Source organism: Schistocerca piceifrons, chromosome 3 (assembly GCF_021461385.2).
Source record: "Schistocerca piceifrons isolate TAMUIC-IGC-003096 chromosome 3, iqSchPice1.1, whole genome shotgun sequence".
Classification (NCBI taxonomy): domain Eukaryota; kingdom Metazoa; phylum Arthropoda; class Insecta; order Orthoptera; family Acrididae; genus Schistocerca; species Schistocerca piceifrons.
Genome location: NC_060140.1, coordinates 755173724 through 755201714, shown reverse-complemented (window position 1 = coordinate 755201714; position 27991 = coordinate 755173724). Strand labels below are relative to the sequence as shown.

The 27991-nt window shown below is 43.1% G+C and overlaps 1 protein-coding gene across 1 annotated transcript in view; it reads left to right on the top strand.

The window, feature by feature from the left end:
• The window catches only part of LOC124789857, an 858265-nt gene that overhangs the window by 101144 nt on the left and 729130 nt on the right, over positions 1–27991 (top strand). Inside the window, exon 2 of the mRNA XM_047257370.1 lies at positions 12224–12366. Coding sequence (XP_047113326.1) covers positions 12224–12366 — 143 coding nt within the window. The remainder of the gene's footprint in view (positions 1–12223; positions 12367–27991) is intronic.

The window sequence follows — 27991 nt, the reverse complement described above, 5'->3', positions numbered from 1 at the left end:
AATGTGCAAGTAGAGAACTGAATGCAATGTGGCCAAAACTAGAACACGACGTATTGAGATGGATTCAAGGAGACCGTCAAAATGGCACTGGAATTAATACAAAAATGATTCAAATATAGGTTTGTAAGATAGCGCTATAGTGGAACTGGTTGATGCAACAGGTTTCTGAAGCGTCATGGACTTAGCATGCGAACCAGAACCAATATATCTCAGAAAAGGCAATACGAGTATAAAGTTAAAACATTACCTTTCCATCGCTTTATTATTCAACACCGTAAGAAAACCAGTATGGAACTAAGCCAAACAGCGAATATGGACGAAACTCCTTTGACATTTGATGTGTCGAGTAACAGAACTGTTGCCATGAAAGATGCTAAAGCTGTAAGTATAATAACATGTGGACATGAAAAAAATGTACTACACTGTTGTCCTTTCATGTTGCGCTGACGGTGCTAAACTTAATCCAGTGATCATTTTCGAGAGCAAAACAGTGCCAAAACCTTCCGAAAAACCGCCAGGTGTTATTTCTCACGTACATTACAAGGGATGGATGGACGAGGCTGGTATGAAATTATTGGTTAAGAGAATGTGGGAAAGAAGTAAGGGTAGTTCATTGAAGGAGAGTTCTGTTCTTGCACTACATCAGTTAGTACCCATTTGAAAAGTTCTGTGAAAGAGAAATTGAGACAGGGAAGTACAGAACTTGCTGTTATTCCGTAAGGACTTACTTCAGGGTATATGAGAGAGGGTTAGAACAAATGGATGGTGGATGAAACCTGACACGAACTAAGGGATCTTTGAAACGGCCTGCAATCGAAGAAGTGTGTCAGTGTATAAAACAGTCGTGGCCTAGAGTGAGAGAAGACATTAGTGTTAAATCTTTCAAGAAGTGCGGCATTAGTAGAGCTCTCGATGGCAGAGAAGACCATCTTATATATGAAAAGGACAATGATGTCGATGTCGACGAAGAGAAAGAAGAAGAAGAACAAGAACAAGAAGAAAGTTCAGATGACGATATCCAGCGACTTTAAAGGTCAGTTCGGTTCTATAAACTAAGCATTTTTTCAGTGTGGCTTTGCACTCTAATAATAAAAAAAGTAAAAATGTTATTTGTAAACAAAACTGCTTCAGAATTAAGGTGCGTCTTATAGCCAGTCAAACACGGTAGGGATAAATCTAGAAGTCGGTCCCGTAAACCGCATTCAGCAGAGTTTCTCACGTCAAAGCCTACTCGTAGTGCCAGCCGAGACTTGAACACTACTCGTGTGTCTGTCTAGCGTGTTTGCAGCGACATTTGTGCTGTAAGTCATAAAGGATTCAGTTGCTAGAAGCCCTTTAATATGGCGATAAGAAAAGCAACGTGTTAAGGTTTATGTATTTATTCTACACGTAGAAATGGAAGATCCCATTGTACCAATATGAATACCTAAGGACAATTGACAACTAGAGTTGAATTTTACTGGGGTGGATTCGGTTTTTGTATGTGAAATATTAAATAGATCAGTTATACCATTCATTTAACATCACCAAGAATCACACCGATCAAGAAGGAGTAGCATGAAGTCACTGGACTCGCTAAAATTTAGTCTCTCTTCTTTAGCTGTTCGATCCATTTGATTTTCAGCATTCTTCTTTTGCACCAATCTTTAAAACTTTCAACTCTCTTCTTGTGGAACTGTTTATCGTTTACACCTCACATCCGTAAAAGGCTATACTCCAGACAAATATCTGCAGAAGCGACTTCCTAATAGTTAACTTATATTCGACGACAATATACTCCTCTTCATCAGAAACACTTCTCTTGAAATAGTCAACCTTCACTTTACATCCTCCACTTTGGCCATCATCATTTTTCTGCCAGAGTGTGTGTGAATTCGTAAGGGACCAAACTGCTGAGGTCATCGGTCCCTAGACTAACACACTACTTCAAGTAACTTAAATTAACTTATGCTAAGAAGAACACACACACCCATTCCCGAGGGAGGACTCGCACCTCAGGCGGGAGCGGCAGCGCAATCCGTGACATTGTGCCTCGAACCGCGCGGTCACACCGCGCGGCTTTTCTGTCTGAATAGTAAACCATATCGAGTACTTTTAGTTACTCGTTTCCTAATCTGTTTGCACTGCATTGCCTGATTTAAACTGACTGTATTCAGTTACACTTTTTTTTATAACCCTTGTTTATGTTTATTTTATAAACGCTTTTCAAGATGTTGTGGGTTGGCAGGAGAGCCAACTCCGTATTATTAGAGGAAGCCGAAAGGCACGCGTTTTAGCTCACGCAGGCTGGCGTGAGGTCTGGAACAGGACAAGGAAATTAGACTTTAGAAAAACGGACGTAGCTGGTGGAATACTTAACTTTAATCCATTAATGATGAGCGTCGCTCTTGACTGTACATGATTCAAGTATCAATAGTAACTGGTAATGGCGCCTTGCTAGGTCGTAGCAAATGACGTAGCTGAAGGCTATGCTAACTATCGTCTCGGCAAATGAGAGCGTATTTTGTCAGTGAACCATCGCTAGCAAAGTCGATTGTCCAACTGGGGCGAGTGCTAGGAAGTCTCTCTAGACCTGCCGTGTGGCGGCGCTCGGTCTGCAATCACTGATAGTGACGACACGCGGGTCCGACGTATACTAACGGACCGCGGCCGATTTAAAGGCTACCACCTAGCAAGTGTGGTGTCTGGCGGTGACACCACACAAGACCTATACTATATTCGAAGAGTCGAAGTGTTTGGAGTCTCTAACACAGTTACAATGTCATCAACAATTCTGACAGTTGTAATTTCTTCTCCTTGAACTTTAATTTCAATTCCAGACATTTCATTTAATTACATTACTGAATTTTTGGGGACAGGGTCCGTTGTCACCTTGTAACCTCCCAAGAAAAAATGTTATATTAAACTGAATGTAACATCTAAAATCCAACAAACACAAATACAACAAAGAGCAACGAATTGCCGATGATCTGTGGAAGAAAATGACAAAGTTAGTAAAAGCGTTGCGCCAAATGCTAATTATATTAAGTAAATAAGAGCAGATATCTGACTACTTCTCAAAAGATTCTCAAAGAAATACGATCCTGGTCCGGATGTCGCCAAGTGTAACCTCTTCGCAAGTAATTAGAATAGTCAATGTTTATAAAAATGTGCCAGATGTTGTCTTCGCACAAAACTGAACAATAAAAATGAGCCAAGCGTAACCTGCTTGCAAAATTAAGGTATAATAATGGCCCAAACGTAAACTCCACACAAAAATTAAGGAATGATAATTGCTCATTAACCCACAATAATATTAATTAAATAAAGAACCATGAACTGAATGTAACATCTCAACACAAATAATTAAGCCTGATAAATTTTATAAGGGCAGCTGCGCTGACCTTCGGCCCTATGAAATAATTAAACCTGATAAATTCTTACCTCAGTAAAACTGCATCTATATCTGCTCTTATTTTTCGGCACAGCTCCGTGCAATGCTGGCCTACATTTAATTTTGATTCTTGGAGGGAAAGCATAGGAAATATTCTTTAAATTGAAATGAACCTTTTTCTTTAAAAAAGTTACTTTATAGAAAAATTATTATTGGGGAATTTTTTGAATCAATTAATTACATTTAACATACGTTATTAGCTGAGCGCAATGCTGCTTTATTACCTTCTACAATAATATACATGTCGTCCACCACATTCCTGACCAGACTCGTGGGCAGAGCACACCGCGGACGCATGCCGACTCGCTGCACACTAGCACTGACTGAGTACAACTATCCAACTGTCTACTCCCTCTGCCAACTCGCCACACACTAGCACTGTCGTCTCGCGCGGTCAAGCGCAGACCAGCCACGATAAATAACACTCTGGTCAGAGATTCTGTCATGCCTCGCCATCGCTGGTAATGAATACATATGAAACGTACGCGTTTCAACCTGACGTCGTGCTTCCGGACATGATCGAATCTTAGGTTTCTGAAGAACATAGCACTTACCCCCTATCAAAACTTTGACAATTTTGCTACGCCTCTTACATCTATGGAGTTTTCGAATTATCACTTTTCTATAAAGTGCACTAATTCTTGGTTGAAAGTGGCCGAATGGCGATGAGAGTCATGAATTAATGCCCAGTAATTGCGTAATCTGTTGCCAAACACTTCCGAGGTAGCGATAGGAAAAGAGATTACTCTATAGAATAGGTTTGAAGCCATATCGTGGGAATGTAGAAGAGAAATCTGAGGTATGTCACTGTTAAATGAACCAGTGTCAACGGAAAGTATTTTGTGGTGGCGCCTGTCACTTCTTGTACTTGTATGTGGACCTCGCTACTGCTACGTGATTATTACGGAAGTGCATTGTTTACTGAAACTGATTAAAAAGTCGTTATGAACTACGCATGTCGAGCAACAGTCATCCTGCGGTGATGGCGACACGTTTTAATCGCTACTACACTCCTGGAAATTGAAATAAGAACACCGTGAATTCATTGTCCCAGGAAGGGGAAACTTTATTGACACATTCCTGGGGTCAGATACATCACATGATCACACTGACAGAACCACAGGCACATAGACACAGGCAACAGAGCATGCACAATGTCGGCACTAGTACAGTGTATATCCACCTTTCGCAGCAATGCAGGCTGCTATTCTCCCATGGAGACGATCGTAGAGATGCTGGATGTAGTCCTGTGGAACGGCTTGCCATGCCATTTCCACCTGGCGCCTCAGTTGGACCAGCGTTCGTGCTGGACGTGCAGACCGCGTGAGACGACGCTTCATCCAGTCCCAAACATGCTCAATGGGGGACAGATCCGGAGATCTTGCTGGCCAGGGTAGTTGACTTACACCTTCTAGAGCACGTTGGGTGGCACGGGATACATGCGGACGTGCATTGTCCTATTGGAACAGCAAGTTCCCTTGCCGGTCTAGGAATGGTAGAACGATGGGTTCGATGACGGTTTGGATGTACCGTGCACTATTCAGTGTCCCCTCGACGATCACCAGTGGTGTATGGCCAGTGTAGGAGATCGCTCCCCACACCATGATGCCGGGTGTTGGCCCTGTGTGCCTCGGTCGTAGGCAGTCCTGATTGTGGCGCTCACCTGCACGGCGCCAAACACGCATACGACCATCATTGGCACCAAGGCAGAAGCGACTCTCATCGCTGAAGACGACACGTCTCCATTCGTCCCTCCATTCACGCCTGTCGCGACACCACTGGAGGCGGGCTGCACGATGTTGGGGCGTGAGCGGAAGACGGCCTAACGGTGTGCGGGACCGTAGCCCAGCTTCATGGAGACGGTTGCGAATGGTCCTCGCCGATACCCCAGGAGCAACAGTGTCCCTAATTTGCTGGGAAGTGGCGGTGCGGTCCCCTACGGCACTGCGTAGGATCCTACGGTCTTAGCGTGCATCCGTGCGTCGCTGCGGTCCGGTCCCAGGTCGACGGGCACGTGCACCTTCCGCCGACCACTGGCGACAACATCGATGTACTGTGGAGACCTCACGCCCCACGTGTTGAGCAATTCAGCGGTACGTCCACCCGGCCTCCCGCATGCCCACTATACGCGCTCGCTCAACGGCCGTCAACTGCACATACGGTTCACGTCCACGCTGTCGCGGCGTGCTACCAGTGTTAAAGACTGCGATGGAGCTCCGTATGCCACGGCAAACTGGCTGACACTGACGGCGGCGGTGCACAAATGCTGCGGAGCTAGCGCCATTCGACGGCCAACACCGCGGTTCCTGGTGTGTCCGCTGTGTCGTGCGTGTGATCATTGCTTGTACAGCCCTCTCGCAGTGTCCGGAGCAAGTATGGTGGGTCTGACACACCGGTGTCAATGTGTTCTTTTTTCCGTTTCCAGGAGTGTATTACAAAGTGCGGTAGGGCAACCTGCATTGCTAAGCATAACAGCCGATAAAAGCCAAGTACATTGGCTTGGGCCACCATGGATATAAAAGTTGATCCGGGCTCTTACATACTGAGGACAAGCTCAACTGCAACTGATTCATCAGAGAGGTTTTAGGACAAGAGCTACTTTGTCTGTTTCAAGTATACCTCACGTCATATTTGTACTGGACATTTTCTGTCCACATGTGTCGAGGAATGCACAAACATTCTTCAAACAATTGCAAGGACTGCCTCTTACCTCGCCAGATCGTTCGCTTACCCTGTCGACTACAGAACATCATATATTATTGATCAGCAATTAACTACTCGCTCTTCTACTAATCACTGTTGGTATTTCCTTGACCAGCCAAAAGCAATATGCTCCTATTTATCAGGGGACTCGTCCCATCCACCTGGGAGCCAGGACACGGGGTTGGAACACTTAAACATTTAGTATGGAGTGAGCCGCATTAACCCGTTTCGTAGCAAATTTATTTTTAAAACTGTTGTGTTACTGAGAACTGAGAATGAAATTTAACGTCTCTCTGTAATATCTTAAGTGATGAAATGAACGGGGGCAGTTAAGTAAGAAACGTGATATTTCTTACGACTGTTTCTGCCTTATGATGACTGCCGTTTTAGGACAAAATTAAAATTGACGATTTTATATTTCGTTACAGTTTTATTTAAACGTTAAACATAAAAACACAGAATGTCAATGAAATAACTTGTTTTGCTTTTCACTAAACGATCAAAGTCTGTTACCACTTTTCGAGTAATGCTAATTCGAAGACAATCTCGTAAGTGGAAGTCTGCCAGTAAACTTCTGTGGGTGTATTTCGTTCTGTTCAATGCGCAAAAAAAAAAAAAAAAAAAAAAACAGCATGTACATGTAAATCTCAACATCGCCATAATAGTAGCTTCAGACTTGTACAGTCGTGAAAATTTACTTTCGATAAACAGAAGTCTACGAGACTCATTTTGCTATGAAACTAACCACGCAGACGTCACCCGGTGGGTGTACAAGTTGTGGCTGTAGTCGAGTTTCCACGCTGTTCATATAATTCGAAAATCAGTGAAACTGCGCAATCCTTTCCAGCCTGAAAAGCAGTATGCCAACTTTAGCTAACTACAAATTCATTCACTGAGTGTGTGTGACGTTCGTTTCTATGCTTTCTTCAGTCTTGTGGCCTAAAAGCGGAGGATTTTTTATTTTTTCAATTTTTTATTCCACATTGCCTTATTGCTGTTCACCTTCCAAGTGTCCATAATCTTTTGCATGGAAATCTATTGTAATCTTGCTGTAAACTGAACTTTTTCTCGTGTTAAAATTTTGAAGCACATTTATAGAACACTAAGAGTATCAAGACACCATGGCATATAATTAGCATATAGACTAGGCATCCTGCACTGATACATTGATGTGACTGGCCGCTTTCATGTTCCTAGCCCAACCATCATGCTACATTTCAATCCATTTAGAAAAAGCTACCCTCCATTTTAAGGGGAGACTCCAACCTAAGACTTACATTTGTTCTACAAAAAATTTAAAGGCTATTTCACATCTTTGGAGTGTTTGGCCTTAGACCCCAAACCGGTTTGTATTCGAATTACAAGTACGTCTAAGAATACTGACTGCATAAGGGGCTGTCGCACAGCGACAAGTGACAAATATAATTTTTCATTTCTGTCACCATCAAACAGAACCATCGTTAGTCCGACCTTGGCATAAACTCAGACTGGGAAAAACAAGTTGCAAGATCTTCAGGAAAATTGAAGTAAAAAAAAATGACAGCCAGTCGTTAGAAACCAATAACTTTGCCTGTTGACAGTGTAAATATAAATTTAGGGAACATCAGAAGCCCTGTTCAGTACAGACAGTAGACTCCAAGGACATATACACTGAAAGGTCTCTGTTGGATTCCTTTCATGTTAATTTCTTAAATATGTTCTCATTTACGGCATAAATTCCTCTTCTAAATTTACCTTGGTGTTTCTGACTATCTGGGAGGAGACTGAGCAGTGGAACGTGTTACTTTTACACATAAACAAGAACGATCTGTCACACTACTACACTTTAAAACACAGTTTATATGTAATTCATGTCACACAGTCTCATACGGAACCTACATCCGCTTTCTTTTATATACTGTATATGATAAGATACTGTCATCCCTCTTCCCTTCTGTGTGAGAGGATGAATGAGCCAATGTATTTCTAGTTGCATGCTTGATGGTAGCAGACAAGCCTGTCTGCTAGAGAACAGTAGGACCAACGTCGGAACAGGTAGCTACGCTTTCTAAAAGCAGAGAGGTTTCTATTCTTAGTATGGTCATGTCCGTCCCTTGTCATGTTGGTATAGGAAGCTTCCTCTCTGGTCACTTCCGTTTGTATCTGTGAGGACCCTCAGGAAGGGACCACGGCAATCTGTCCGCGGCGAGCGTCTGAAGTGGTAAGATCTCCGGCTAAGCGCGTGTCTGCTAAGTCCGTAGGACAATGGATTTCTTAATTTCAGCCTAACTGAAAATTCAGTCACCTTTATTTCAGGTTTAGCTCTAAAATACCTAATGTTATCTTAAATTGCAACGCAGTGTAATTCGAGTGTGAAGTTCAGAATATCTTCCGGTAGTTGCTTTGTCACTACTTTGTGAGTAAAGTGGAACCACGCATTGATCAGTAACTCTAACTAAGATCATCAATCTTAAATGCGAATGTGCGTGAGATTATAACGTCTTGTCTTGACAATATTTTTCAATATAGCAACTTTTCTTTATGTTCAATACACGTGGTGTGTACTTTGTGAGACCAGTACCACGTGCTTATACAATTGTTTGACCCATCAGGTTAATAGTAAGACGTTAGTAACCAGTTCGAGGTTTTTCTTTTGTAAATTGCGTTTCGATGTAATTTATTTTAATTATCAAAATTATTGTGGAGTTACACTCTTTGTGTAAACCAAGTTGACCACGTGAAGCATGTGGTGTAAGCATCAAAGTAGCCCTCAGCTATTCTTTTCGGGAAGATTTCACAGAGAGTTAGTGTGTGGTAATTTCATGACGGGCAGGATTGCGCTACGAACGTAACTTCTTTGGGTGAAAATTGAATCGGTTGGTTGTGGTTAATTTCCCCTTGCAACGTTCTTTGTGTGTTATTTTATGAATGCAGTGTTGTATGCAGTCTCCCAATCTTGGCTCCATATTTGATGTGTTCTGTAAGATTACAAACTCACACTTTCACAACCCTAAATAACGCACCAGTTTAGTTATGAATCAGGTTTGATATGCTGAAATTTCAATGATCAATGTTAAAATAAATTTCCAAATATAAACTGATTTATTTCTTTTTATTTAAATTCTCTTTTATATATATATATATCACCGGTTGTCATATGACTATTAAAAGATTATAATTAATGTTAGTCTGGTTGGGTATTTGGTAAGCTAGACTGTATACCTGGTGAAACAGTTGTGCAGTAATGCAAGGTTAACTTCCTCACATAGCTCACAGCTTTTAACCCACTTTTATGGTCTTGAATATCAGCACCGCTTTTAGAACAAATTAATGCAACCACATTACAACACTGGCTCACAACCGCAGCTTCTCAAGGATATTCTAATAGCCTCTCAGGGCGAATGCTGCGATTAGTCACTAGAAAAAGATTAGTCTTTGAGATAGTCTTGTCAGTCTTCATTGGGGAACACTTGACAAGTTTCAAAGGACATTTAGCCCTAGTTGCGTCGTTTCCAGGGAACACCACGACATGGCAGTCTCCTTCCGTCCCCTATTAAATTTATTTACAATATTTACAAGATTTCCAGTGATTACGTTAAACTACTTTTCAATATTTCCAAATTTTTTCAATGATTCTGATGTGTTGGTCGTCATCGTATTTTCTGTGTGTAGGCCACACAAGTCATAAATGATTTTAAGGTTCTGTCAGTTCGAAGTTTCTTTAAGGCCTTTTCAATCGTTTCTTCAGTCTTCATCGCCGACTTTTTTTCTTTTCCCATCAAGATTTAAAATTAGTTGGTCAAACTGTTGTCCGTGGTACTCTGCATCTTCTCGAAGACTTTTTACTAATGAGTAAATATTGAGATAAACTTTTGACATTAATATATTTATTCCCCCATTTCATTTTTCTGAGACGTTATTTTTGCGATGGCGCCGGCATCCCAGGAGAAAACGACGAAGTCTGATTCCATGACAATGTCCTACGCAGCACTCAAGTAACCGGCAATGTGCACCCAAAGAAGAATTCCATTCGAGAATATTTTCCGTTGTCCGGCGCCGATTGGCGCCACTCAGATATGGACACGAATTTGCTACCACATTTACAAGTGGCCAGGAATGATGGAATACCTTTTGAAATCGCGTATGCAAAAACAGATGTTAGTGTGGATGAAATATACACTACTGGCCATTAAAATTGCTACACCACGAAGATAACGTGCTACAGGCGCGAAATTTAACCGACAGGAAGAAGATGCTGTGTTATACAAATGATTAGCTTTTCAGAGCATTCACACAAGGTTGGCGCCGGTGGCAACACCTACAACGTGCTGACTTCAGGAAAGTTTCCAACCGATTTCTCATACACAAACAGCAGTTGACCGGCGTTGCCTGGTGAAACGTTGTTGTGATGCCTCGCGTAAGTAGGAGAAATGCGTACCATCACGTTTCCGACTTTGATAAAGGCCGGATTGTAGCCTATTGCGATTGCGGTTTATCGTATCGCGACATTTCTGCTCGCGTTGGTCGAGATCCAATGACTGTTAGCAGAATGTGGAATCGGTGGGTTCAGGTGGGTAATACGGACGCCGTGCTGGATCCCAACGGCCTCGTATCACTAGCAGTCGAGATGACAGGCATCTTATCCGCATGGCTGTAAAGGATCGTGCAGCCACGTCTCGATCCCTGAGTCAACAGATGGGGACAAGACAACAACCATCTGCACGAACAGTTCGACGACGTTTGCAGCAACGTGGACTATCACCTCGGAGACCATGGCTGCGGTTACCCTTGCCGCTGCATCACAGACAGGAGCGCCTGCGATGGTGTACTGAACGATGAACCTTGGTGCACGAATGGCAAAACGTCATTTTTTCTGATGAATCCAGGTTCTGTTTACAGGATCATGATGGTCGTATCCGTGTTTGGCGACATCGCGTGAACGCACATTGGAAGCGTGTATTCGGCATCGCCATACTGGCGTATCACCCGGCGTGATGGTATGGGGTGGCATTGGTTACACGTCTCGGTCTCCTCTTGTTCGCATTGACGGCACTTTGAACAGTGGACGTTACATTTGATATTTGTTACGACCAGTGGCTCTACCGTTCATTCGATCCCTGCGAAACCCTACATTTCAGCAGGGTAATGCACGACCTTATGTTGCAGGTCGTGTACGGGCCTTTCTGGATACAGGAAATGTTCGACTGATGCCCTGACCAGCACATTCTCCAGATCTCTCACCAATTTAAAACGTCTGGTCAATGGTGGCCGAGTAACTGGCTCGTCACAGTACACCAGTCACTACTCTTGATGAACTGTTGTATCGTGTTGCAGCTGTACCTGTACACGCCATCCAAGCTCTGTTTGACTAAATACCCAGGCGTATCAAGGCTGTTATAAACGGCCAGAGGTGGTTGTTCTGGGTACTGATTTCTCAGGATCTATGCACCCAAATTGCTTAAAAATATAATCACATGTCAGTTGTAGTATAATATATGGTTCAAATGGCTCTGAGCACTATGGGACTCAACTGCTGAGGTCATTAGTCCCCTAGAACTTAGAACTAGTTAAACCTAACTAACCTAAGGACATCACAAACATCCATGCCCGAGGCAGGATTCGAACCTGCGACCGTAGCGGTCTTGCGGTTCCAGACTGCAGCGCCTTTAACCGCACGGCCACTTCGGCCGGCTGTAGTATAATATATTTGTCTAATGAATACCCGTTTATCATCTGCCTTTCTTCTTGGTGTAGAAATTTTAACGGCCAGTAGTGTATTTCAATTAGATATAGTTTACAGTAGTAGTACACAAGTGAGTGAGGTTTTACTGCAGTGGGAATGGAGAGGTTTATGACAGCGATTGTGGTATTACATTGTGGTATTATTTAATAACGTTCATAGTTGTATTGATAGTAAGAAGTGTTATTTAGCTCTTCTAGACTTGAGGAAATAAAAAACAATGTATGAAAAATATTTCTGTTTAGATATCGATTTAATTTAAAGTAGAATCGCTACAGACCTTGTCTTTACGATTTGTGTCGGAATAACACTGCACCAGTGGCAGACTGATTATGTTCTAATGTCAGAAGTCACTTCTGATGTTTCAGGTGCGTCTACCAACTGGTCGGCAGCGACATGAGGTTTTCGCCGGTGGCGACTGCGCTAGTGGTGCTGGTGGTCAGTGGCTGGGTGGAGCCGCACCGCTCCAAGCGGGTCGTCTACCTGGATACGGCCAGCCCCATAGACGTAGGTGAGTTTCACTAGGCTAGTCAACCAGGGCTTTCCCGCCGCCGGAGGCAAATCCACCATCCGTGACAATAAATATCGTCTCATCCGGAAATATATACCACTACAGTACAGTACTGAATTTACGAGTAAGGTACTTCACTTACCAAAATATTTGGGGTTGTTTTTTCCTGCAGGAACACATTGATTTCTCCACACTCGCGGAGTAAGTACAACGTCGTCAGAAGATGGACCCTCTAGTATTCACACCAAACAAACGATAATGTGGTGCTTCATAAATGTCATTATTTTCACAAGCAAACACCCTAAAGTTGCATATAAAATATTTACTCTTTAACTAGTGTTCGGAAACAAGCCCATCATCAGCAAATTGAAACAGAGTTACTTGTGCTGTCCTGACATGATTCCTGATGATTCATTCACTAGTTTCGGAACACCAGCTTCAAGGTGTTTTCTTGTAAACGAAATGTTTTTTATGTTATGAAAGCCATGCATTTTAAATGTCCATTTAATAATATGTGATTTAATTTCGGTTTATTTTTTTAGGAATAAATGTCGAGTCTCTATCCAGTTGTTCTTGCTTTTGTTGCTGTTGTTATTGTTGTCGTTCTCAGTCAGCTATCCATGCTTGTCTGTCCTGTGCAAGGTTCTTAATCTCTGCGTAACTACCCGAATCTACTTCCATTTGAATCTACTTACTGTATTCAAACTCGGGTCGCTCTACATTTGTTTTTGATAAACAACGTTTCTCGTCCTTGTATATATAAAGAAAAGGCTGCCTGCTTTCTATATTTTTCAATATTTTGACAACAATATATGCCACTAAAATTATAAAGCACGACTTTTCTCAATTATATTAATTTGATGGGGCATAAAAGTAAAATATAAGACCGCCGATGAAGAGCAAGTGCTCGATACCTATCCGGTAAGTTGAAAAATATAAAAGCAAGTAGCTCTGTCTTATACAAAGAAATAAAAATGTCGCTTATCAACTACACTCCTGGAAATGGAAAAAAGAACACATTGACACCGGTGTGTCAGACCCACCATACTTGCTCCGGACACTGCGAGAGGGCTGTACAAGCAATGATCACACGCACGGCACAGCGGACACACCAGGAACCGCGGTGTTGGCCGTCGAATGGCGCTAGCTGCGCAGCATTTGTGCACCGCCGCCGTCAGTGTCAGCCAGTTTGCCGTGGCATACGGAGCTCCATCGCAGTCTTTAACACTGGTAGCATGCCGCGACAGCGTGGACGTGAACCGTATGTGCAGTTGACGGACTTTGAGCGAGGGCGTATAGTGGGCATGCGTGAGGCCGGGTGGACGTACCGCCGAATTGCTCAACACGTGGGGCGTGAGGTCTCCACAGTACATCGATGTTGTCGCCAGTGGTCGGCGGAAGGTGCACGTGCCCGTCGACCTGGGACCGGACCGCAGCGACGCACGGATGCACGCCAAGACCGTAGGATCCTACGCAGTGCCGTAGGGGACCGCACCGCCACTTCCCAGCAAATTAGGGACACTGTTGCTCCTGGGGTATCGGCGAGGACCATTCGCAACCGTCTCCATGAAGCTGGGCTACGGTCCCGCACACCGTTAGGCCGTCTTCCGCTCACGCCCCAACATCGTGCAGCCCGCCTCCAGTGGTGTCGCGACAGGCGTGAATGGAGGGACGAATGGAGACGTGTCGTCTTCAGCGATGAGAGTCGCTTCTGCCTTGGTGCCACTGATGGTCGTATGCGTGTTTGGCGCCGTGCAGGTGAGCGCCACAATCAGGACTGCCTACGACCGAGGCACACAGGGCCAACACCCGGCATCATGGTGTGGGGAGCGATCTCCTACACTGGCCGTACACCACTGGTGATCGTCGAGGGGACACTGAATAGTGCACGGTACATCCAAACCGTCATCGAACCCATCGTTCTACCATTCCTAGACCGGCAAGGGAACTTGCTGTTCCAACAGGACAATGCACGTCCGCATGTATCCCGTGCCACCCAACGTGCTCTAGAAGATGTAAGTCAACTACCCTGGCCAGCAAGATCTCCGGATCTGTCCCCCATTGAGCATGTTTGGGACTGGATGAAGCGTCGTCTCACGCGGTCTGCACGTCCAGCACGAACACTGGTCCAACTGAGGCGCCAGGTGGAAATGGCATGGCAAGCCGTTCCACAGGACTACATCCAGCATCTCTACGATCGTCTCCATGGGAGAATAGCAGCCTGCATTGCTGCGAAAGGTGGATATACAATGTACTAGTGCCGACATTGTGCATGCTCTGTTGCCTGTGTCTATGTGCCTGTGGTTCTGTCAGTGTGATCATGTGATGTATCTGACCCCAGGAATGTGTCAATAAAGTTTCCCCTTCCTGGGACAATGAATTCACGGTGTTCTTATTTCAATTTCCAGGAGTGTATATGAAGACAGAAAGATTCCTTGAATACAAAGAATCTACAAATATTACCTTCCCACACATATCCTTTCATTACCGAACTTACAATTTCTTGATGCCTCAGGATTCAACTTATCAATCATTTAGTCAAGTTTGCCATAAATTTCTTTTTTCGAGAACTCGATTCCGTAGCTCCTCCCTGTTATTCGATCTACCCACCTAGCTAACCTTCGGCACTTGCTGTAATTTCCCAGTTTTAATATCTTCATGTCTCAACTGCTTATAGTCCGTGTTTCATTTCCGTGCAAGACTACACTCTGCACAAATGCCTTAAGAAAAGGCGTTGTAATTATTAGAATTTGTATTAGTTGACAAAATTTTTCCTCTTTCTCAGAAATTCTTTTCTTCCTAATGCCAGTGTGCATTTTATGTTCTCTCTGCTTCAGTTATGCTGTTATTGCATTGGCAAAATAGTAAAACTCATCTAATTTCTTATACACTAAAGTAATTCTATCAGTATCACCAGATTTAATAACATTACGGTCCATTGCCCTTACTTTACTGATGTAATGTTCACATTATTTTTCTTTTCGGTATACTGACCATTCCGTTCAAGTGCCCTTCCAAATCGTTTGTCGCCTCTGACAGAATTACAATACAACAAACCTTAAAGTTCTTATTTCTTCTGCATGAACTTTCATTCCAGTTTCACATTTCTCCTTGGTTTCTTTTATGGCTTGCTCAGTGTACAGTTCGAGTAAGTTCGGGGATTGGCTACAACCCCCTCTCACTCCCTTTTCAGCCTCGGTTTTCATTTCATGTGCTTTGAGTCATATAACTGCAGTATTCTTACTGTAGAATTGTAAATATTTCATCCCTGCCGTTTTTAAATTTCAAACAGTGTAGTCGCGTCAACATCTCAAAAGATTTCTCTAGATGTACTAATTCTATAAAATCAGGTTTGCCTTTCCTTAACGCATCTTCTAGGATAAGTCATATAGTCAGTACTGCCTCGCGTATTCGCTCATTTCTCTGGAACCGAAACTCATTTTATCAGAGGTTGGCTTCTGCCAATTTTTCCATTCTTCTGTAAATAATATTTTGTAACCATCTTTTATTAAACTAATGGGTCAGTAGTATTCACACCTCTCTGGACTTACCTTCTTTGGAACTGGAATTATTACATTCATTCAGAGGGTATTACATCCGTCTCATGTGTCTTGCCCACCAAGTGGAATAAATTTGGCATTTCTGGCAGTTCCGCGGATCTCATTACTTCTCAGGGAATGTCATCTATTGTTTCCAATTACGTACTTACTACTCTGTCAAATTCGTCTCTGGAATATCATATCTCTCATTTTATTTTCACCTACTTCCTTTTCTCTTTCTGTAGAACTATTCTCGAGTTTGTTTCCGTAATACGGTTCCTATATATGTTCCCTCACTCTTCAGGTTCCCCTACTTTGCTAAGTACTGGCTTGCCATCTGAACTTCTGATATTCATATCGCTGCTTTTCTTTTCCCCGAACGTCGGTTTAATTTTCCTATACGTTTTACCTATCTTTCCTCTGGTCATGCATGCTTCTACAGCCTTGCATTTGTCCTCTAGCCACTCCTACTTAGCCATTTTTCACTTCTTAACACTCTTATTTTTAAGCCATCTATATCCCCATTCGCCTGCTTTTGCTTCATTTTTATATTTCGTCAACGGAATTCCGGTGCTATCAAGAAAATTTTACTAAGCCTTGCAATTTTACCTCTGTTTCCTTACCTGTTTCATCTCTCAAATCTACACATCCGTCTTTTATTGATTCTTTTCCTCTTTAATCCAGCGTTGCCCAATGTTCTCAACAACCGCTAGTTACCTCGCTTTATTCAGGTACCATCTCTTTCATTTCCCACATTTTTGTAATTTCTTCAGTTTTAATCTGCACTTTATAACAAATATATTATGATCAGAGTCCACATCAACCCCTGGAAATGGCTTGAAATTTAAAAATCTGATTTTGAAATCTCAATCTTTCCACTCTACTATCGCTGCGAAACCTTTCACTGGCCTCATGTTTCTTCCATGTTTACGGTTTTCTTCGAAGATTTTTAAACGAGATGTCAACGATAATTATATACTGCTCTATAATTCTACCAGCCTGCTTCCTCTTTCACTCCTTTCCCCTGTCCAAGTTCTACTATTTTTTCTTCTCTATCTTTTCGTTACTACCGAATTCCAATTGCCCAACACAGTTTAATTTTTATCTTCATTAACTATCGAATAGTTTCCATTATCTCATTATACATTCTTTCCATCTCTTGATCATATGCAGAGGTAGCTGGCATATAAACTTCTATTACTTTGGTGTGTGTTGGTTATATGCCTATCCTGGCTTCGACCATGAGTTCACTATGCTGTTCCTAGTAACTTACCTGCATTCCTGTATTCTTATTCATTATTATGCTTACTCCTGCATTTTCCATATTTAATTTCGTGATGACAACTTTGTATTAACTTCACCAGAAATCCTTTCTTCCTGTTATCTAACTAATTTCCACTATACCTAACTTCATTCTACTTCTACATCATACTCCACATGTCATCTAACGGTGTGTCCGCCCCCGGTAGCTGAGTGGTCAGCGTGACAGAATGTCAATCCTAAGGACTCGGGTTCGATTACCGGCTGGGTCGGAGATTTTCTCCGCTTAGGGACTGGGTGTTGTGTTGTCCTAATCATCATCATTTCATCCCCATCGACGCGCAAGTCGCCGAAGTGGCTTCAAATCGAAAGACTTGCACCAGGCGAACAGTCTACCCGACGGGAGGCCCTAGTCACACGACATTATTTACTTATCTAACGGTATAAAGTGGAGAGTACTTTGGTACCACTAAATGTTCGCTCACGTATGGCGGCGGGATGTGAATAATTGTCGGTAAATCTCTGTATTAGCTCCAATTTCTCGAATGTCCCCATCGTGATCATTTCGTGAGATATGAGGGAAGAAGTAATATGTTGTGCATCTCTTCTCGGGAAGTGCTCTCCCTCGAAGTCTCAATAGTTAACCTCTTGATGATGAATAACGCCTCTCTTGTAACGTGTGCCATTAGAATTTGTTGAGCATTTCTGTTACGCTCTCGCGGCGACTGAACGATCGAGTGACAGGACATACTGCCCTTCGTTGGATCTTTTCCATCAGTCCTAATGGTTAGCATCCCTAGTACATGAACAATACTCAATAATCGGTCCTCCTAAGGTCGTCCCTGTTCGGAGATGTGAACTGGGGACTAGTTTAGCTCCGGTATGTTTTACCAAACAGGATTACACCATCATCAAGCCTTGCACTGGAGCTGCGTGGCCTCGGGGAAAAATAGCGGCTATAGTTTCCTCTTGATTTCCAGTAGCCTTTCAAATCCACAGCTCCCGTGCATATTCACTCTCTGAACACAAGTATTCAGACACCTGTTGGTGAACATTAATGTGGTGTGTGTTCCTCATTCTCCTTTATGAGGACTTGAACTCTGTTGGGATCACTTTCAACAAGGTAGCTGAATGTCTGTGGAAAAATGGCAGTCCATTCTTTCTCAGCAACCGAACCAATGATGTTTGACGCTTTTTTTCAGAGCAGAGTCGGCGTTGTAACTCAACGCAGATATGTTCTGTAGGGTTCATTTTGGGACTCTGGACAAGCCAGGCCATTTCAGGAAAATTACCTCAAAAATGTTGCGCTTTAGTACAAAATGATTCAAAATATTTTTGATCAGATTAGTGCGTAATGAACCTCTGGGATTTCAGAAGACAACTGCGCGAAAACTGCAGGACACGCAGGAAAATGACATTTCAGTAGACAGAACATCTCTCCGAGTCTCGATTCTTAATACTAGCACTGGTGCAGGTGCAGGGTGCACCACTAGGGGACAGGCGTGTCAGAGCATGGCATATATTGGTGTGTGCATTATGTGTCCTTCAGTGCACTAAAAGCTGCCATGGTTCAGACACGATTTACAAATACATATGAGGAGAAAGCTCCCACAGATAAGATCACCCCTGGGTGGTACAATACATTCCGTGAGAATGGCTGTTTATGTAATGCGAAGAAAACAGGTTGGGGTTGACTGTCAGCAAAGAACGTGGAGGGTTTGTGGGAACCAGTCGACAGGAGCCCGAAGACATCGATGACTCGTGCGAGCAGAGAACTGCGGATACGGCAGTCAACTGTTGTTGTTGTTGTGGACTTCAGTCCTGAGACTGGTTTGATGCAGCTCTCCATGCTACTCTATCCTGTGCAAGCTTCTTCATCTCCCAGTACCTACTGCAATCTACATCCTTCTGAATCTGCTTAGTGTATTCATCTCTTGGTCTCCCTCTACGATTTTTACCCTCCACGCTGCCCTCCAATGCTAAATTTGTGATCCCTTGATGCCTCAAAACATGTCCTACCAACCGATCCCTTCTTCTAGTCAAGTGGTGCCACAAACTTCTCTTCTCCCCAATCCTATTCAATACCTCCTCATTAGTTGCGTGATCTACCTACCTTATCTTGAGCATTCTTCTGTAGCACCACATTTCGAAAGCTTCTATTCTCTTCTTGTCCAAACTAGTTATCGTCCATGTTTCACTTCCATACATGGCTACACTCCATACAAACATTTTCAGAAACGACTACTATATCCTCTCTACTTCGACCATCATCAGTTATTTTACTCCCTAAATAGCAAAACTCCTTTACTACTTTAAGTGTCTCATTTACTAATCTAATTCCCTCAGCATCACCCGATTTAATTTGACTACATTCCATTATCCTCGTTTTGCTTTTGTTGATGTTCATCTTATATCCTCCTTTCAAGACACTGTCCATCCCGTTCAACTGCTCTTCCAAGTCCTTTGGTGTCTCTGACAGAATTACAATGTCATCGGCGAACCTCAAAGTTTTTACTTCTTCTCCCTGAATTTTAATACCTACTCCGAATTTTTCTTTTGTTTCCTTTACTGCTTGCTCAATATACAGATTGAATAACATTGGGGAGAGGCTACAACCCTGTCTCACTCCTTTCCCAACCACTGCTTCCCTTTCATGCCCCTCGACTCTTATAACTGCCATCTGGTTTCTGTACAAATTGTAAATAGCCTTTCGCTCCCTGTATTTTACCCCTGCCACCTTTAGAATGTGAAAGAGAGTATTCCAGTCAACATTGTCAAAAGCTTTCTCTAAGTCTACAAATGCTAGAAACGTAGGTTTGCCTTTTCTTAATCTTTCTTCTAAGATAAGTCGTACGGTTAGTATTGCCTCATGTGTTCCAACATTTCTACGGAATCCAAACTGATCTTCCCCGAGGTCCGCTTCTACCAGTTTTTCCATTCGTCTGTAAATAATTCGCGTTAGTATTTTGCAGCTGTGACTTATTAAACTGATAGTTCGGTAATTTTCACATCTGTCAACACCTGCTTTCTTTGGGATTGGAATTATTATATTCTTCTTGAAGTCTGAGGGTATTTCGCCTGTCTCATACATCTTGCTCACCAGATGGTAGAGTTTTGTCATGACTGGCTCTCCCAAGGCCGCTAGTAGTTGTAATGGAATGTTGTCTACTCCCGGGACCTTGTTTCGACTCAGGTCTTTCAGTGCTCTGTCAAACTCTTCACGCAGTATATCTCCCATTTCGTCTTCATCTACATCCTCTTCCATTTCCATAATATTGTCCTCAAGCACATCGCCCTTGTATAAACCCTCTATATACTCCTTCAACCTTTCTGCCTTCCCTTCTTTGCTTAGAACTGGGTTGCCATCTGAGTTCTTGATATTCATACAAGTGGCTCTCTTCTCTCCAAAGGTCTCTTTAATTTTCCTGTAGGCAGTATCTATCTTACCCCTGGTGAGACAAGCCTCTACATCATTACATATTTTCTTCTTTCATCAATTAAGTTCAATATTTCTTCTGTTACCCAAGAATTTCTACTAGCCCTCGTCTTTTTACCTACTAGATCGTCTGCTGCCTTCACTACTTCATCCCTCAGAGCTACCCATTCTTCTTCTACTGTATTTCTTTCCCCCATTCCTGTCAATTGTTCCCTTATGCTCTCCCTCAAACTCTCTACAACCTCTGGTTCTTTCAGTTTATCCAGGTCCCATCTCCTTAAATTCTCACCTTTTTGCAGTTTCTTCAGTTTTAATCTGCAGTTCATAACCAATAGATTGTGGTCAGAATCCACATCTGCCCCTGGAAAAGTCTTACAATTTAAAACATGGTTCCTAAATGTCTGTCTTACCATTATATAATCTATCTGATACCTTTTAGTATCTCCTGGATTCTTCCAGGTATACAACCTTCTTTTATGATTCTTGAACCAAGTGTTAGCTATGATTAAGTCATGCTCTGTGCAAAATTCTACAAGGCGGCTTCCTCTTTCATTTCTTCCCCCCAATCCATATTCACCTACTATGTTTCCTTCTCTCCCTTTTCCTACTGACGAATTCCAGTCACCCATGACTATTAAATTTTCGTCTCCCTTCACTACCTGAATAATTTCTTTTATCTCGTCATACATTTCATCTATTTCTTCATCATCTGCAGAGCTAGTTGGCATATAAACTTGTACTACTGTAGGAGGCATGGGCTTTGTGTCTATCTTGGCCACAATAATGCGTTCACTATGCTGTTTGTAGTAGCTAACCCGCACTCCTATTTTTTTATTCATTATTAAACCTACTCCTGCATTACCCCTATTTTATTTTGTATTTATATCCCTGTATTCACCCGACCAAATGTCTTGTTCCTCCTGCCACAGAACTTCACTAATTCCCTCTATATCTAACTTTAACCTATCCATTTCGCTTTTCAAATTTTCTAACCTACCTGCCCGATTAAGGGATCTGACATTCCACGCTCCGATCCGTAGAACGCCAGTTTTCTTTCTCCTGATAACGACGTCCTTTTGAGTAGTCCCCGCCCGGAGATCCGAATGGGGGACTATTTTACCTCCAGAATATTTTACCCAAGAGGACGCCATCATCATTTAATCATACAGTAAAGCTGCATTTCCTCGGGAAAAATTACGGCTGTAGTTTCCCCTTGCTTTCAGCCGTTCGCAGTACCAGCACAACAAGGCTGTTTTGGTTAATGTTACAGGGCCAGATCAGTAAATCATCCAGACTGTTGCCCCTGCAACTACTGAAAAGGCTGCTGCCCCTCTTCAGGAACCACATGTTTGTCTGGCCTCTCAACAGATACCCCTCCGTTGTGGTTGCACCTACGGTACGGCCATCTGTATCGCTCAGGCACGCAAGCCTCCCCACCAACGGCAAGGTCCATGGTTCATGGGGGGAGGGGGGGGGCAGTCAACTACGCAACCGAAAAGTCTACTTGTATAATCACATCAGATATAACCTCATCGAACAAGAAATTAATCACCCCCGGAGGAATAATTACTAGCAGCATTTAATGCCGAGAAATTTGGCTTGGACTTCATAACGGATTGGGTTCGATTAGGAATTGAGTTCACGAGATGGTGCAGGTACGTCGCATCCAGATTAAGCCCCTCTCTGAGGATTTGATAGAACAGTTCCATCAAATTGCGGGGATGTTGATGTCGGTGTTTTATTTACTGTTCAAACATATCCCAAAAATTTTCTAAGGGGTTCAAGTCAGGTCGTTATGCAAGTCAAGCGCATATTCTTCCAGCCCGATAAACTTTGCTGTTGTCGTCTTTATACGCCTATGTGAGCAATGGCATCTTGCGAGGTGACCAGCTTCAGATGTTCACTGCATGCGTTTCCCGTCTGTTTTCTTTAACTAACGGCCGGGGGGTGGGGGTGGGGGTGGGGGGAGTAGACTTTCATTCATGGCCTGCAACATTGTGCAGCATTTCTGTTACGTTTTGAAGAGATTTTTTTTCACAAGCCGTGAAACACGTCTACTGTCCCTCTCACTCTGGATGTCTCTCCGACCACCAACAATCTTCCACGAAACACCAACAAATCCATCAACTTCACTATGTTTCTTCCATACGTTTATCTATGTTTACGAGTAGTATCTTCTTGAAACATACACTACTGGCTATTAAAATTGCTACACCACGAAGATGACGTGCTACAGACGCGAAATTTAACCGACAGGAAGGAAATGCTGTGATATGCAAATGATTAGCTTTTCAGAGCATTCACACAAGGTTGGCGCCGGTGGTGACACCTACAACGTGATGACATGAGGAAAGTTTCCAACCGATTTCTCATACACAAACAGCAGTTGACCGGCGTTGCCTGGTGAAATGTCTGCACGAACAGTTCGACGACGTTTGCAGCAGCATGGACTATCAGCTCGGAGACCATGGCTGTGGTTACCCTTGACGCTGCATCACAGACAGGAGCGCCTGCGATGGTGTACTCAAAGACGAACCTGGGTGCACGAATGGCAAAACGTCATTTTTTTTGGATGAATCCAGGTTCTGTTTACAGCATCATGATGGTCGCATCCGTGTTTGGCGACATCGCGGTGAACGCACATTGGAAGCGTGTATTCGGCATTGCCGTACTGACGTATCACCCGGTGTGATGTTATGGGGTGCCATTGGTTACACGTCTCGGTCACCTCTTGTTCACACTGACGGCACTTTGAACAGTGGACGTTACATTTCAGATGTGTTACGACCCGTGGCTCTACCCTTCATTCGATCCCTTCGAAACCCTTCATTTCAGCAGGATAATGCACGACCGCATGTTGAAGGTCCTGTACGGGCCTTTCTGGATACAGAAAGCCAGCACATTCTCCAGATCTCTCACCAATTGAAAACGTCTGGTCAATGGTACCCGAGGAACTGGCTCATCACAATATGCTAGTCACTACTCTTGATGAACTGTGGTATCGTGTTGAAGCAGCATAGGCAGCTGTACCTGTACACGCCATCCAGCTCTGTTTGACTCAATGCCCAGGCGTATCAAGGCCGTTATTACGGCCAGAGGTGGTTGTTCTGGGTACTGATTTCTCAGGATCTATGAACCCAAATTGCGTGAAAATGTAATCAAATGTCAGTTAGAGTATAATATATTTTTCCAATGAATACCCGTTTATCATGTGCATTTGTTCTTGGTATAGCAATTTTAATGGCCAGTAGGGTAAGTGTCTCGCTGGTCGTTACTGTCTTACGCTCAAGTAGGGGCAGTGCGTGCGCGTTTGAGCATGTGTTTCGATCGTTGCGCCGCCTGTAAGGACTTGCCGATTCCATCTGTGCGTGCGCACTGACGTGACTAATTTTTTGTCTGGTGAGTTAAGTTTTTACATGTTCTAACTGCCGGGGATAACGAGCTTCATTGTGAATTTCGTAGCGAGTTGCAGCGCCTACATGACGGGGTCACGTTTCATGTGTCTGGAAAGCCGAATCGTCGTAACATGCTTGTCCGGTGCACAGAAATACTTAGGAGATTGCCGAACACATTCGTGATTCAACTGAAGTTGAGGCTCTTTGTGCCATTTTTCTTTGCAGATAAGACTTGACTAGTTTCGTGTACCTGAGCTTTTTGCAGCAATGACCTAATCCACAACTACAGCAGATCACTGAAGACCATTTTGCAACAAGACTGCTTCACCAGACTTTCTTTCCGACGTTTGTGTTATGTCAATGCCGGCCGAACTGCGACAGTTTTGGATTGCACATGCGTCCTGTCAAGATTCTCATCTTTTTCAGTGATCCCCACAGTCACCTGACTTTTAAATCTTCTGGGCTTATGTCAAAGATCGTGTGTTCTTGTCTGTACTGTCACTTAATTGGGAATAGCGTTAAGAAACAATAATTAATGCAGTAGTTGATACCGATCTGACGACTGAAGACGTGTATGGCAAGTGTTTAACAATCTTATTGACTGAGTCGCGTCACGAACATTGCCCGTATTTAGCACCTGTAATATCAGTTGAATACTTGAGAAGCTGCTCTATCAACTGATATGTTTTTCACATATTTTGTATGTTGTTTTCGCGCAGCGTCTTTCCGATCCCAGAGGACTTATGACCTTGTGGCCATTAATTTTGTTTTGAGTTACGGGTCCACGTCATCATTTGACGTTTGAAATGATAATGAGGATTTAAAAAAATTCAAAAACCATGCATAATGTATATTATCATTCACTGTAAAAAAAAAACAAGAAACCAAAAAACATTACTTGTTCAAATATGGCATTCTTTAGTGTTGCCACTATACTGCTTAACAGAACTGACAATCACCAGTTTCATCCGAAGCAGCTACTCGCAACTGGCGTAACACACTAAACATCTCTACCAGAACTGCCTGCATCAGCTGAGGAAGTTCCTTTTACTATGGTGACTTGTGACGTCATTATTATGGCGTCAGCCAAGCCCTAAGTCAATTAGGAAATGCCTTATGAGTGAAATTATCATTTGTACTGTTTCCAATGACAATGAAGGCCAGTTTTCATTGTGATGCAGTGGATCAAATAGAATTCGAGGTCTTTCACTGAATACCGTTTCTGTTCACGTGCAAATCACGTTTATAATGTTGGTGTAACGGATTAAAAATTATCGGTCGCTTAACTGCGTGGTCATCAACCCTCTTTCTTAAGATTTTGTCAGTGTTTCAGGCGTAGTTATTTTTGTTAAAACAAAAAGCAAAAGCAGTCAACTACAGCGACAGTCATAGAAAAAATTCACGTACAATCTCCAGTAACAATTCACACCATCATCATACGTTAATAGTATTAACCAAATATTGGCAATATTGTTCTCAAGAAACTTCAAAATGACACACTGTTTCCTGGAACGCTTCAAATTTCGTCCTTTGATAGCCACTGGTGCTTCCAAGCAATGTTTAAGGACTCGTACACAGCGATATTCTGTGGTCTCTGGTGATAAGTTTCTGAACAGTGTCCATCTCTAGCAGACATCGCGCAGTGTTATATAAGAATCAGTTACCGGTGTATCATTTTTTTTCTATTTTATGGCGCCGTTTTTGATTGTGCAACGAAAAGTGTTTGTAAACGAAAGTGGAAGTCACGAAAGTGAGTTATCATGCAAATGTGTTACCGAATTCTTACCTGGGACACTGCAAATGTACTTTTCTTTTCTCGGAAGAGGAAGACTTGCTTTGAGTATTGATGGATAGAAAGAGCGGAAGAAGGCGAAAACAGTAATTCCTATACCAGTGAATGATATGCGGGAATACAGTTTTGGTCACTGGCCAGAATACAGGTCACAAGGGAAGATGTAGACTTCGGCCCCAGGGACAGTTGGCTGTAAAATGCGTGAAATGTTGAATTGTCCTGTGCTTTGTACAGAAGTGGACTCATCTGAAGAATTTTCAATGCGATAGTGCAAACTGTAACCTTTTCTTCACCCACAGGAACAACAATGAGGTAGTTTTAATTGTAAAACCCATGCGCCTTTTGTGGGCAATGATACAGGTAACGCACGGTATTCGAAACAATATACGTAAAATTGTTCGCATGAATTTTATCTGTGTGCCAAGTAAAGAGTTAATACAACAGCAGAAGGTATTAAGATGGCTGGTTAAACGAGGAAGTAATAGGATGAGCCAGCAATCCATAGACACATCAAAACCTTCATCGAATGAAATTGATCAAGAGCTCTGATGCCACGCCAAATGCGAACATTTTTCTTGCTATTCTTTCGTCGTTACCTAAAGCTGACGGATGTCCCTCGGGATACCAAAGGCTTCTCTCCTATAAGGATAACGCGACATTAAAACATAGTGTGCCATGAATGTACGCTGCAAACACTGCAATTCGGTATCTTCATGTCGCAAGAGACAAGAATGCGACGTTGGACAGCGTCCGATACGAAGGCGAGTGAGGACCACTGTTGAAAGAAAATACGCCGTGGTTTAACAGTCAGTCTGACCGACTGCAGCATGTCTGCCGCTTTCACATAGTCCTTTTCCCGCGCAGCCAACACACTTTTTGTCACGCACAATACGAGAATGTGTGGCGTTAGGATGAACCGATGTAATTTCCTGGCAGGCTGCTTTCGCTGCTCTGTCAGCTTCGTATTTCCCATCATTCCCATCCGTCCAACGCCCCAGCAGAAGGCCGCCTCATTCTTATGGGGTGCAGGGAGTGTATAGTGTCGATGACAATCTGATCTATCTTATATGCTGGGGACATTTGTTGGATAGCCTGAAGAACGCTAAAAGAGTCCGTGCAGACAAAGAACTTCCCTACACGAAGGAGCCTAATGTTCCCTAGAGCCTTCTTCATCTTCCAGAGTTCTGCATAGTACACCGAGAAGTCGTTGTACAGACGGATTTTAATGATAAAATGCAGAAAGATAAGAGAACACCCGACAGTTTTACCTTTCTTTGAGACAGAAGTAAAAAACATACGATAAAATGACGTTAAATACCTTTTCTAAGAGTATAGCCGGTGTGCTGAACCTGTTCTACTCCGTCATGTCCCAACCGCAGAATAACACTGGACGCAGTCACGTCCATGAAATATCTGAGGGTATGCGTACATACCGAGTTAAAGTGGATCAACGACATACAGCTGATAGCAGTTAAGACAGACGCCTGGCTGAGATTCTTACGAGGAATCCTCGATAAATATAGCCCGCCCACAAAGGACTCAGCTGACTAAACCCTCGTTAGACCAGTACTTGAATGTTGCTTGTCAGCCTGAAGATCCGCAGCAGATAGGATCGGCAGATCCAAAGAAGAACAGCGATTTTCGTTACAGCTTCATTTCAGAAGCATCACGGAAATAACCAGCAAATTCCAGTGGCACACGCTACAAGAGAGACGTTTTGCATCGCGGTATGATTTACTGTTAACGATCCTGAAGCGAACGTTTCTAGAAGAGTGAAGCCAGTATATTGCTTCTCCCGATGTGTACAGGGTGTTTCAAAAAGGATTTCAGAACTTTAAAAAATCATATAAATTTATTGATAGAAGATACAGAACTGGGTTCCGTGTTATTTTGTAGGAAGTTCAGGTAGAGAAGCCTGCACAGGAGGTACAATCTCGATATCCTTGATGATTCCCCATTTTAAAAAATCGGGTGGTGTCAGGTCTGGGGAACATGGGGGCTATGCAATTGGCGAATAGCAGCCGGTCCATTGACCTGGAAAGCGGTTACTGAGAAAATCGCTGGCGTCAGCCACGTAGTGGGGTGCTCCTGCATGAAGTAAAGATTTTGATCTTGGTCATCGCCATCGATCTGTGGTATCAAAAACTGTTGTAACATATCCAGGTACACTATCCCGCTGATGGTTCTCGCACGGAGTGAAAAG